The 12969-nt window shown below is 36.3% G+C and overlaps 1 protein-coding gene across 1 annotated transcript; it reads right to left on the reverse strand.

Annotated features, from left to right (window-relative positions):
• Positions 1-1262: 1262 nt before the first annotated feature.
• On the reverse strand, positions 1263-9249 carry CTXN2 (cortexin 2). Its single transcript, XM_032857107.1, has 2 exons — positions 9178-9249; positions 1263-2042 (listed from the first exon to the last, which is right to left on the reverse strand). Exon 2 carries the CDS (start codon positions 1983-1985, stop codon positions 1740-1742), a length of 246 nt encoding a protein of 81 aa, XP_032712998.1. The 5' UTR covers positions 1986-2042; positions 9178-9249; the 3' UTR covers positions 1263-1739.
• Between the last annotated feature and the right edge of the window lie 3720 nt (positions 9250-12969).

Here is a 12969-nt window from a genome sequence, read left to right on the forward strand (position 1 = left end):
AATTCTTTCCCCGCTGCTACCATCCAAAAATCTAAGGTTAACAACAGATCATGAATAAATGCTATGGATGAAGACACATTTGGTTAAAAGATTTTCCGTTTAGTGGTACTGAAAATAATACTATGGTGGAATTGATGATATCTGAAAAACTTCTGAGTGTTGAACTTTCAGAAACAAGGCTCATATGTCATCAACTTTTCTTGTGTTTTGGGTTTTATGGTCTTTCTTCTTTTCGAAGGAAAAATCTGTCCTTGTTATGTTCTAGTCACCAAAATGGAGGGTCTTGCTGGGTGTCCTCCTTGGGGGACAAATGGTGCATCTCATACTTGGATGTATATCTTAACAAATACTTTAGAAGCCTGGGTCACAAAGGAGATGCCTAGTGTCCTGGGCACACATAATTTTCAGTACATCCAGCTGACTTGGCTCAATGAGATGTTCTTGGACAAAACTAATGGGCTATAAGGTGTCCCAGGCCCACACTCCTGTACCTACTGGGGTTCAAAGATCTCCTTGAGGTGTGGGTTTGGTCCAGAAAATTAATAACCAACACTGACGTGTTCTAAGTCTACTAGGAGATAGAAAGTATCAGGAATGAGACAACTTGTTTTGGAATGCCATAGACTTGAGCAATAACCATACTTGTAAGGTGTACAGAAATGCTGAGGATAGTGTCTTGGAGTACAGCATGGTCTTTATAAACAAGGCATCTGACATTGGACTGCCCATGTTCAATTCCTTAATCCACTGAACTACCCAGTTGCCCGCCATGTTCAATTCCTAACACAACCACTCGCTCACTTGATGACCTTGGAAAGTTATTTAATCTCTCTCAGCTTTAGTTCCTCATCTGTGACATTAATATAATAAAATGGAAATAGTAGTATTGAACTCAAAGGATTCATAAGGGTATCAAATCACATAATAAGTGGAAAGCACTCAATTTAGTGCTAACTCATAGTAAATATTAGCCCCCCCCCCCTTTTTTTAGTGTGTTTGGCAGTTTTGTGTTCTGGTGACACAAATATTTTTGTATTTATTTATCTCCTACTATATTCTTCCACTTGTTAATCAGAAAGAGTCAGAATTTCATAGTTGGAAAGAATTTTAGAATAATATAATTCTATCCTTTCATACATCAAAGGAAAGGAATGAAGATTGAAGAGGAATAACTTACACTAAACCGTTCCTTCTTGAGGTTTGAGAATCTCTATTTCTATTGCCAATGAGGGTAATAAATACTGATCGCATGGTATGTTCCAACAATATTTTATGATTTTCAAGTTGCTTTCACATTCATTACACATCACTTGGTCCTCTCAACATCCCTGTAAAATATGCAGGATAGGTTTCTTTATCCTTGTTTTGCAGATCTGGAAAAGTGTCCCTTAGTCATAAGGCTAGTTCTTGACTAAGTCAACATTAGAATTCAAATCACAAGAGATTAGACTCCTAAACTGAAAAACATCTAATGACATTTAAACCTTCATTCATCTCAAGTCTCTGGCTTCCAGATACATTCACTGGGTTCATAGGGCACTAGAATTGAAAGGGACATTAAAAATGCTTTGATTAGCCTCCTCCTTGAAGTCCATACAGGTTAGATGACTTGTCCAACCACACGTGTTTATTGAATTTACTGAATGAAATGAGCTTCTTCCAGCATGCTCAAGGAAATTACAATTGTATCTTCCATGTGTCGTAGTGGCATAGCCCTAAAAGCCTTAATGGTGAAACTCTCACGCAAGTGCATATTCAAATGTCCCTTTATCAAACTCTTCAACTTCGTCTTCCCATGTAGAGGAAGGCATGCTACTATACGGGTCTAAGAGGATTTTGAAGCATCTGATAATAAGAAGTCCCAAGAATATACACAAAATCCCAACAAAAGCAAAGCCAGTTTTTTGCTCCAGAGTCAATGAAAAAGCTGATACTTCGTTGACACTCATCTTAGCTGAAGAGTTGCCACAATAGGTACTACTCATTATTCACTGTCACAGCATTATGGCTCTTCAGAAGTGTTGCTGGAGTCACCTCTTGACCTAGACACAAAATTGGACTCAGTTTAGTGTTATTCATGTATGGTATTGAGCAGGTAACTGTTTTCTAAAATCTGGCAGTTTTCAAACTCTCTTGACTTAGCTCACAAAAGACACGTGAAAACATCAGATATGGATCAGGATCAAATTGGCACTGGAGATGCTACTTCTTTGTACTCATTACAGAATTGCCTTTGGGGACACCTGAAACTACCCATATGCACTAAATATAAAATCAGGTATGGAAGTGAATATTCAGATAATTAACCCCAGAAGCTTTTGGTTCAGTGTAAGATGGTTAAGTCATGGCTTCCTTGACCTGAATTGTCATCTAATATTTACTTTGATTTTTCCATGTGTAGATAACACCATAAATAATCATAGGGTGTAGGCTGGTCACACCCTCTAAGGTCCATGTTTTAAGGTCTCTCTCCAGTGCCATTTTGTCTGATACAGATTCTGATCCTTTTAAATAGATGCAATGTCTTCTCTCTTTTTCATTCTCTTAGCTTTTAGACTTATATACCTGTGTTTTCTTTCCCACTACTGCTCCATATGCTAAATATTAATTTCTTAAAGAGATAGATTGTGTTTACAAAATTATTTTAAGAAGAGCAGTATCCAATATAGCATCTTGTAGGTAGTAAGCAGCAGTAGCTGTGCATTAACCGTCTCCCCACCAGCCCCATTAGCTTTCAGCACCCTAAATAAACATAAAACCAAGTGAAACAGCATTATTTGCTATAAACATTCAGCTTTAAGATGAGCTCCCCAGTTCTCTTCCCAGACAGATTCCCAGTCCTAAGCTCCTTCTGTACTGAGATTTTAAAACTACAGCAAAAGCATTCACAAAGTATGTGTTGGATTGAAGCAAAACAGATTTTCCCATTTGATGTCTTAATGTTAATTAAATTAATTAATTAAATTAAGATTAGTTAATTAAATCAAATGGTTACTAACCCATAGCCACCCTTCTTGAGGGGACTTCTAGCAAGTAACTTGTCATCCAATAACAAAGAATAATAGATTTTTCTTGTTTGCATTTTTATTATTGCTTTTTCTAATAATTTTTAAGAATTACTTATTAAAATGGCTGACCCTTTAAATTTTTTTGGATTCGATTTTCAGAAAACAACTGATAAAGAAGAGGTACGGGATGTAAAGAGTAAAGAAAGGAAGTAATTAATAAGAACAAACTTGTAGCTTTCACTGTTATTCACTAATGAATAAGCCAGTTAATGTTAAACAATATTTTACTTTATAATAGTTTGGATTACAAAACAGCTTTACTTTCAACCCTTAAGTGTCAGGAATATTTAATACGTTATGCAGTATGCTTTAAACGGAAAAATATTGTTTCAAACTTCTCTGTTACACTTCTTCCCATCAAATCATTTTTTTCTTCCTTAATATGTATAGTATAGTGACTATACTTTAATTTTTTTCAAAATTTAGTATCACTTAGATGGATCAGAGTGATTTTTCTGATTGAGCTCTTGTACTATTTATCCTGTAGAAGACATGAGACTGGACCGAATATCTAATGACCTTGGGACTTAACAAGAACATTTTTCCCTGAGGAAAGCTCCACTTTTATTGCTTTTATCAGTTAAAGGTCTTTTGTTGAGATCCATACATTCTCTGGTTCATTTGTTTAACAAGTGAAGACACTGAAAAGCAGGATGTTTCTACACGGACATGCCGAACCAAACCTTTGTTGTATAACTGACTGATTCAGCCAAGTAGCTAGTTTGAACTATTTTTTTCATTAGAGTCATGACTTTGCTAGGCTATATCATTTGACTATTTCAGAAGACATGCGGATAAGAGGAGGAATAAACCTGCTTTACTGGTGGATGCGTGTGGCGTGTCTAACAGGCTCCCTCCAATGGAGGACTTCTTGCCCAGAAGCTGGGAGTGCTGCCACTAGATAATCTTCAGCTGTATGTAGCCCCTTTCGTGGGGAGCTGCCTGCCTCATGCAAGGTCACAGTCTGTTCCCAGGGCAGACCATTTCTAATGACTGATTGATGCAAAATTAAAAAGCCTGGTCATTTTGACTCAATAGAGCACAACTCTGAAAGACCATTCTAGATCTAGAGTTTTACATACAGTAAACTAAGACTGCACTGGTTCTACATTATAGTTCAACTTCTGCACACTCCTGCCTATTCCCCACTCTTTCACAAGTGTTGGGCCCAAGAGCACCACTTAATAAACGTCCTCACACTGAACTCTGCCTCAGAGACCAGTTTCTGAGGAACACACTTGCAACAATTGCTAATGCAAAAGTTAAAACATCTGTACATTTTTCAACTGGTCCATATTGACATTATGTAGAAAAAACCTAAACTATGTATAATTATGATATTAGTTCAATTTATTTATGTTTTTAAAAATCATACTGCAGACAGAAACAAAGGGTTGTAGCTAAGCATTAGAAGAGTTAAGTCAGTTAGCTCTTAATGAGTAATCCACTAATCTCTGTTATTTATATTAAAACCCATCAATTGACCAAACAAACAGACAAACAAAAAGAGGCATTTTCTAGCTGTAGCAATAAAACACTCATCTCATTTGTCACTATTAAAATTAAAACACAGTATCTTCCAAGTTTGAGATACAAAATCCCTTATTAAATTACCTAACACACCAGATAATGCCTCATCCTGAGAGTCTCAGACAATCTGAATTACTTTCCTTTTTAATGCAAAAATAACTAGTTTTCAAGCACTAATTATAGTTCTCAGCTTCTATCATAGTTATCCAAAAAAATATCTGAACTGAATCAAAGTAAATTTATTGAAAAATATAATTTTTGATGAATAAAGTTCTGGTTTCTGAAAATCTGATTTTTAGGCATCCAGAAAACATGTCAAAAAATGTTTAACATTTAGTTGAAGTGAATAAGAAAACTTTTGTTTGATTAAAAAAAATTGGCCTCGGAGATAAATATCAAAATTCAGCAGCTCAGAGTTCACTGTTTCTTGTTTATTTTTATCAGATTGATTAATGATAACATTCCTAGAAAGATTCACATGATTTGCACTCTAGGTGATTCCAACCCGTAAGGGTGAGGGTCTATGCACAAACAGGAAGAAAACAGCATAGATTTTTACAAAGGCAATAGAAGGGAAGAGGGAATAAACTTGTATTTAGCATACACCATATACCAAACATTGCTTTACATCTATTATTTTATTTAATCCCCATAACAACCATACAAGGTTAATATTAGTATCTTTAATATCCTGACGACAGAAGAGATGCAAAGCCAACAAATTTAGAGGAAATAGAGATTTCGCTCATTTAGGGATCAGGAAAGAGATTGTAAGAAATTGTATTTGAGCTTAGTCTTGAAAAACAGAAGATTTAGGTATGTGCAGAAGGAAACAGCATGACAATAAACACAAAGGTAGAAGAGTGCTGAATTTGTTCACAGTTTGGCACAAGTAAAGCGGAGTATGGGAAACAGTACATTAGAAAGGTAGGTTGAGCCAAGATGAATTAATTCCTTGACTGTCAGGCTGAGTTTGCAATTTATTTGCCTAAAGGTTGAGATGCTTGGTGATGAGGCCAAAATAGACAAAGATTTCAGGGAGGGAGCATCATGGGAAAGAAATGGTCCAGGTGAGAAGCAATGAGGGCTTGGACTAACAAAATAGATATGTGGGAGAGGAAATGGGTTTTAAAGATATTTATAAAGATATTGGGGAAGTTCTGGCAAATGATGGAAGGTAGAGGGTCAGGGAGAGAGAGGTATCAAAGATGACTCCTCTCTATTAAGCCTGGACAAGTGTAAAGACAGTGCTTTCATTAACCAAAATTAAGAAAATATGTACAAAGTGTCAATTTAGAAAATAAATGAAAAGTTTAGTTCTGTGCTTAGTGAACTTATGGTGTCCATACCTGGGACATAGTAGATACTCAATAGGCAGTTTTAAACAAATTAACCCAGATCATGCTGTTTAGCATAAAATTACTGGTGGGAAGAATATCTTAAGGATATTACTGACAAATAAAATTTGTGTGGAAGAATAGTTCCAGGATGAAGAGAGTTTAATACATAGAAGAATTTACAGATCAAAACTTAAGAGAAAGAAAGAGTTGCTGAGTTTTGCAGAAAAGGAAGACCAAGGAGGATGCTAACTGCATTCAGATATTTGAAATGTTACTGTAGGAAGCCAGATCTACTTGTTTTGGATTGATCCAGAAAGCAATTTTTATGTCATCCCATTAAGGTTCTATTTGCAGTCACCAAAAAGGATTGAAGATGAAAGAAACCTAGCAATGAACCTCTGAGAATCCTTCTCTTACAAGAAGAAAGCAGGATCTGCTAGTGGAGTTGTATTAGGAATGATCAGAGTCGTAAGTGAATCTGTAGTAGGAAGTTCACTTAGAACAAAGGAAGCTAGAGTTTCTAAAGGTATTGGTGAACAGTGTCAAATTCTGCAGCGGTGATAGAAACTACATGCTGAAAAACAGGGCCTTGGGTTTGGCCTTCAGAATTTTTTCATTACTTTAAAAATTTTGGTGGAATGTCCAGGAGGGACACGAAATTGAAGAGGGTTTTGGAGTGATGGGTAATGAATAAATAAAGCCAAATGATAAAAGAAACTTGACAAAAAAGATGATTTACTTGCACAAAAATTTAAGTGCAAAAGTTTAGATCTAAAAACCAATTATTTCTAATAATAAGGACATGATTATATATTCAACTTTTAAAAGTAGAACCAAATAAATTCAGTTGGGGTTCAAAGAACTAGGAAATTTCTATTTTTAGCCAGAAATTCGGGAGATAAAGAACAGAGGTTTTATTAATATCTTAAAAGAATTTGGACTTTTAAAAATTCATTTTAAAATTCTACCTATACTAAAGATGAAAACAAGATATAAGTCAAGGTAAACAATTTAAGGGTAGTGTTTAAGATTGGAAAAAAGTCTGACCATTGCTGCAGGCTGTCTCCATAAGCAAATAAATAAAAAGTTAAGCAATTGCCTAACAATATGTTCAGCAAATAGATGCTCTTGGTAATTTAAGCCATAGGTGTAGCAAATGAAATACCAATATTTTCAGTCCTATTTTTTTTAAACATTTGCCCAAACTTTCCATTTTACTTGCTGTGTGAAATGAACACTTGTCTCATTTCACCAGCAAGTTTTGAAGTTTTTAAGAATATATTGTAAGTGCAATGAGCTTTGTACTTTTCTATTGATATAGAGCATAATTTGATGAAAGAAAGTATTGCTAGTAACAAAATACTGTTAAAAATAAATAGAACTCTCCACTTACAATACTGACTTCTTCATAATCAATAAGATATCTGAAATTACTCAATGAATGTGGATAAAAGATACATTTTCACTTTCTCTAGTCTGTGACAGAGATGGAAAAGCAAAATAAATCATTAGTTTCTGTAAAACAGACATTTTAATGCCTACCTCAGAAGGAAAACATCATCTTAATATCTTGTTTACTGGGAAATAGAAAAATGAGAGACATTTAGACCATGAAGTTATAAAACCAGGATAAATAAACCCTGTTGAGAAAAAAGAAATGAATTTTCAAAAAAAAGAGTAGATGTAAAATTGTGTAGTAGAAGTTATTTTAAATATGCTACACCACAAAAAATGAAGAAGATCAACATATAGGTACTTTAGAAATGAGCAATTGAGTTGAAAGTACATCATTTCCTTCATGGCAATTGTTAGGAACTGAGATTTTTAAGTCCTGATGAGTCATAGGATTGGGCCAACAGTATAGCTGTAGACCAAAAGGCCAAAATCTCACTCAATAGCTTTGTAATAATAACCAATAAATAAAGTCTTTCTATGATCATACAAATCATACTATTGTGAGTAGTCAAAGATACCAGTATTTTTATACCATATATATGTGTGTATATATGTATATAATATGCATATACATATACATACATATATATATAACCACATACGACATGGATGTTGTATGTGATTTTTTTCTTCTGTGAATAAGTTTACTGATTAGAAATATAAAATTTCACTTTTCAGAAACCTATAGTTCGTTTGCATGCCACAATGTGCAACTGTAGAAACCAATATTGAAAAGTATATGCCCATTTAAAAAAGAAAGAGAGAGAACCTCTTGTATATTATTTTAATCAACAGGTTTTTTCCCTCTGGTATATTTATCTAGTAATGATAGTCCAAACAGTATATCTGAAATGACAACTATTATAGTGGAATATGGTATTCTCGGTGAAAAGTATTTTGATACTGGATATCAGATATAGTGATCTTTAATGCTAATAATATGAACACACATGATTTCATAAAATGAGACACGTAAGAAAACCCAGGCTAAAAAAATAATGACTCCTCCCATATACACATATACACATCCCCCACCAAATATCAAGGTTATTAAATCCCATTCAAAGTAAAGAGGGAAATGAAGCATTGTTCAGGCCATTTCTGTACAGACTAGTTAATCATTAGGAATGGAATGTGTTGTAATGAAAGGAAAACCTTAAATTACAAACCCAGATGTCGTCATAATGGTGAAGTACATACATTTCAGGCCTTGCCAGAGATCCAAAACCCTGGGATCTGCCAGAACCAATACCCTCCCCCCAACCTTTCAGATTTCAACCTTTAGCGAATCTTCGTATGGCTCCCCAAGGACTCTGACATTGGATCTTTTCAAATACTGGATATCTGGTCTGAAATTTTTCAAAATTTCTCACTAGAGAAACCTGGACTGTCATTATTGTTCTGCTTTGTTTGTCTCCAGTTCTCTTTGGACATATTAAACTAAAGAAGCGTAGAAACCTCCTACAAAACATGGGAGAAGCATCAGAAAGCTAACTGCAAACACAAAACACATTTTATCTTTTCTTTTTGACAGCAGCAGCAGCAGCAGCAGCAGCAGCAGCAGCAGCAGCAGCAGCAGAAACATCAGGGCTCTTTTCTCCTTTAGAATTTGAACTGACCAGACCTGCAGGCTGTATCCCCCACCCCCCTTCCCTTTTCGGCTCCCTAGCTTCAGAAATACAAGAGAATGAGGACAGGCTTCTCCTCTGGACCTTCCCTGAAACCCTGTCAGTTAATGCGGAGGGTAGGGGGAGAAAGTTACTTCGCAGGCAGCGATGTCTCACCTTCCATGCTTGTTGCCATGGAGATGAAATCCAGCGAGTAGACTTAAGTGTTGGCAGGTATGTCTGTGTTCGCTGATCGGTTCAGTAACAAAAAGGCGTGTCCTGGGAACCTGCGTGGAGTCACAGGACCGTGGTTAGCGCTCTCCTGGCCTAGGTGTGTAAATGTCTGTATCTGTCAGTGAGAGACAGAGGACGTGGGCGCCCGCGAAGTACGTGTGCGCGCGCTAGTGTATTTGCAGGAAAATGTGCCTGGATTTATTCGATGTGGCAGAGTGTAAATATTTGCGCGCGCGCGCATGTATGTGAAGGCGGCTGTGTTTGTGAGACAGAGAAGAGTTGGGAAATGAGAGGGGGCGGGGAATGGGCCACCGCAGCAACAGGCTCTATTCCTCAGTTTTTCGAAAAAAGAAAAAAAAAAAAAAAGGTGCTCATTTTCACTATCACACTGCAGGGTAGCAATCGGAGTTCATCTGGCTTCCTAAGGCAGTGGAGGTTTAATTAATTTATTCTTAAAATCCGTGTTTTCCTCTCCTCTGCATCCGTAGCTGTGCCGCGGGCATTTTGTTGTACTGGTTGACCGCAGTCTCAGCCGGGGAGTTGACGCTAAATACGTCTTCCTTCTCGTCTGATAAGAGGAAGACGAGAGTGATAGTGTGTTGGTTTAACTGGGGACCGCATGCGTCATTTGGAGTTATTTTTTCCTATTCTTCACCTTTTCTTTTCTGCGCAAACCCAACAGGATCCTGCCCTCCCTTCCCGCCCCTGCTTTTTAGGGATTGGCGTCCAGGCGCTGTCCGTAGTGCTGAAAAATTGCGTAGACCTACCAATGAGCTAGAATACACCAAGACGGGAATGTTCCATAAAAGCCCATATGTGATTGCATGGCACGTTTTCTAAACAGTGTTCAGTACATAGACTAAACTTAAACGGCATTGAAAGCAAAACAAAAACAAAACAAAAGAAAACAACAATACAATCTCTTCCTGCATTCTTACTTGGGGGTCTTGTCCAACTCAATTATAACGGTCCAATTCTATTTATGTTTGGATACTATATTCAGAACCTTCAAATTGCAAACACCTGTAGATTCTCTAAAAACTTAATTATTAGTTCTGTATGTTATTAAATTGTCAGCAATTGGGGGAAATGTTGATGCAGAATTGGGTCATTGTTAGTGTAAAATTTGCTGAAAGCCCATGATGTAAAGATGAGTTAGAATTCAACAATAAGGGGCGCCTGGGTGGCTCAGTGGGTTAAAGCCTCTGCCTTCGGCTCAGGTCATGATCTCAGGGTCCTGGGATCCAGCCCTACATCGGGCTCTCTGCGCGGCAGGGAGCCTGCTTCCTCCTCTCTCTACCTGCCTCTCTGCCTACTTGTCTGTCAAATAAATAAATAATCTTAAAAAAATTAAAAAAAAAGAATTCAACAATAAAGTGAAGACAATGTATTTAGAGTATTTACTAATTTAGGAAATTTCATGGTCTTACAAGAAATGGGCAATGTATAAATGGGAGTTCATACAAGACTATACTGAAAAATACTTATTCTTTTTCATTTAAAACTTTTAAACACCCTGGGGATACACAGGTGGTTCAATTGTTTAAGTGACCAACTCTTGATTTCTGCTCAGGTCATGATCTCAGGTTGGTGAGATTGAGTCCCACAGTGAGCTCAGCACTTAGCCTGGAGCCTGCTTGGAAATTTCTCTCACCTATTCCCCTCTCTCAAATAAATAAATAAATAAATAAATAAATAAATCTTAAAACAAAACTATTAAACACTCTATAATATAGGTGGACTGCCCACCAATGAAGAAAGTGGAAGAAGTTCTTCCAGTAACATGTTCTTAGCCATGTCTTTATTGACTCTTTTTTAAAACTTGCTAAGTGGGGGCGCCCGGGTGGCTCAGTGGGTTAAAGCCTCTGTTAATCATCGGGCTCTCTGCTCAGTGGGGAGCCTGCTTCCTCCTCTCTCTCCCTCTGCCTGCCTCTCTGCCTACTTGTGATCTCTCTCTCCATGTCAAATAAATAAATAAAATCTTTAAAATAAAATAAAACTTGCTAAGGGCCCCCATCCTATTTTGGTAGTATATGCTACAGCAGTGCCTCCTGAAATTTAATGTGCATATGAAACCCCTCAGGATCTTGAAAAAATGCAGGTTTTCATTCAGCAAGAATGAGTTTGGGTCTCAGATTCTGCATTTCTAATATCCCACGTGATGCCAGAGGTTGCTAGTTCAGGACCACACTTCAAGCAACAAGTTCCAGAAATATTGTACTCTGGCAATACAGTCACTCATAGAGTATGGGAAAGGAGGTCATTTTCTTCCATCTATTATTCTATGTATGTTTCTAGACTGTTGCAAGAATGTTCTATTCAAATAAGTTCAGAAGTTAACCATTTAATTTACACTATATTAACCAACTGTTTGTACCTCAAACTGCTTTTAAATTTGTTCATTTGGTTTTGGTTTTGACACTGTCTAGACACATGCTGCAGTTTACATCACCCTGTATTTTCATACTATAACTGGCAATCACTCATTCTCTTTGCATTCCAAACTCAAGGAAAAAAAACCTAAGTAGCATGATTTTACTGCTCATGTATGGGCCCCACACCAAGGATTTGTTGTCATGACTGGAGATTTTGACTTGTCATTTTATGACCTTTAGTATGGCTTCATACTAAATGCTCATTATACTGACTTTACAAATCTGAATGTTACAATCTAATTCTCATCCAAATTAGAAAGTGAGATAAGGCTATTGTTTCATAGATCATTTGAGAAATGCTGATTTGTCATGTCATTGACATAGCATAAGTATAGTTAGATTCTGAAGATTTTTCTGGATGATTTCCTCCTCCTCCTCCTCCTCCTTCTTCTTCTTAAATTCATACATATATCAGTTGATACTCTGTTTTTAGTCAATATTTTTGAGTTGATGTGAAAGATAAGTTTTGACTACATATTAAGTTCCTTGGTGTTAGTTTGTGCATGATCTTGACCTTTCTCAAGCTATATGAAAGGTGATGATGTTCTGGAAAGTCAGCAAAGTGGCTCACTTAGGAAAATGTAATGAATTAAAAATCCATTATGTTCTACTTCCTTTGCTAGTGGCTGGGATACAAAGATAGATGATCTTTGGTCTCTGACCTTGATGAGATACATTGCAAAACAACATGGCAAGTCTACTAAGTTTTATAGAAGTGCAGAGATTAGTAATTTATATTCTATTCTCCATTGCCAAAGAAGTGACGAAGAATAGCAAAATAGACAAAACCCAGAATATCTGCATTTCAGGTTCTTGTCAATGCCTTCTGCTCAATTTTTATTTTCAAAAATTATTGACAGATAAGAAACATATAAATGCTTTTCTAAAGCACACATGATTAAATCATACTTCTGGATAGTCTCTTATTTATTTTCAGAGCAATACAAATTATTGGAAAGGTAAATATATAGGTAGCATTGTTTAGACCTCCTCCAAACTGAATTGCCTTTCCTATGCTTCAATATTCTACTTTCAGCTTATATGCAAATATTCTGTATAAAACAACCCTCAGTTTACATGTCCTGCTCTATATGTACTATAGGGTTGTTACTACAGACTCAGATTTGCCTAACACATCACTTACTATTTCTTATATTAAATCTCTTCAAAAACATTTCTTTCATTGACAGTTTCCTGAATTGAACTCTCATACTCCTCCTCCTCACTTAAACTATCCAAAGCTAAGTGGTATGTTCTCTTATACACAATGTGCATCATAAAATTGATCCCATTTGCTTTT

Source organism: Lontra canadensis, unplaced genomic scaffold, assembly GCF_010015895.1.
Source record: "Lontra canadensis isolate GAN:19392208 unplaced genomic scaffold, GSC_riverotter_1.0 scaffold12, whole genome shotgun sequence".
NCBI classification, from domain to species: domain Eukaryota; kingdom Metazoa; phylum Chordata; class Mammalia; order Carnivora; family Mustelidae; genus Lontra; species Lontra canadensis.

Coding starts and splice junctions, on each gene's coding strand:
- CTXN2 (XM_032857107.1), bottom strand. CDS start 1,985: ATGAGTAGTACCTATTGTGGCAACTCTTCAGCTAAGATGAGTGTCAAC.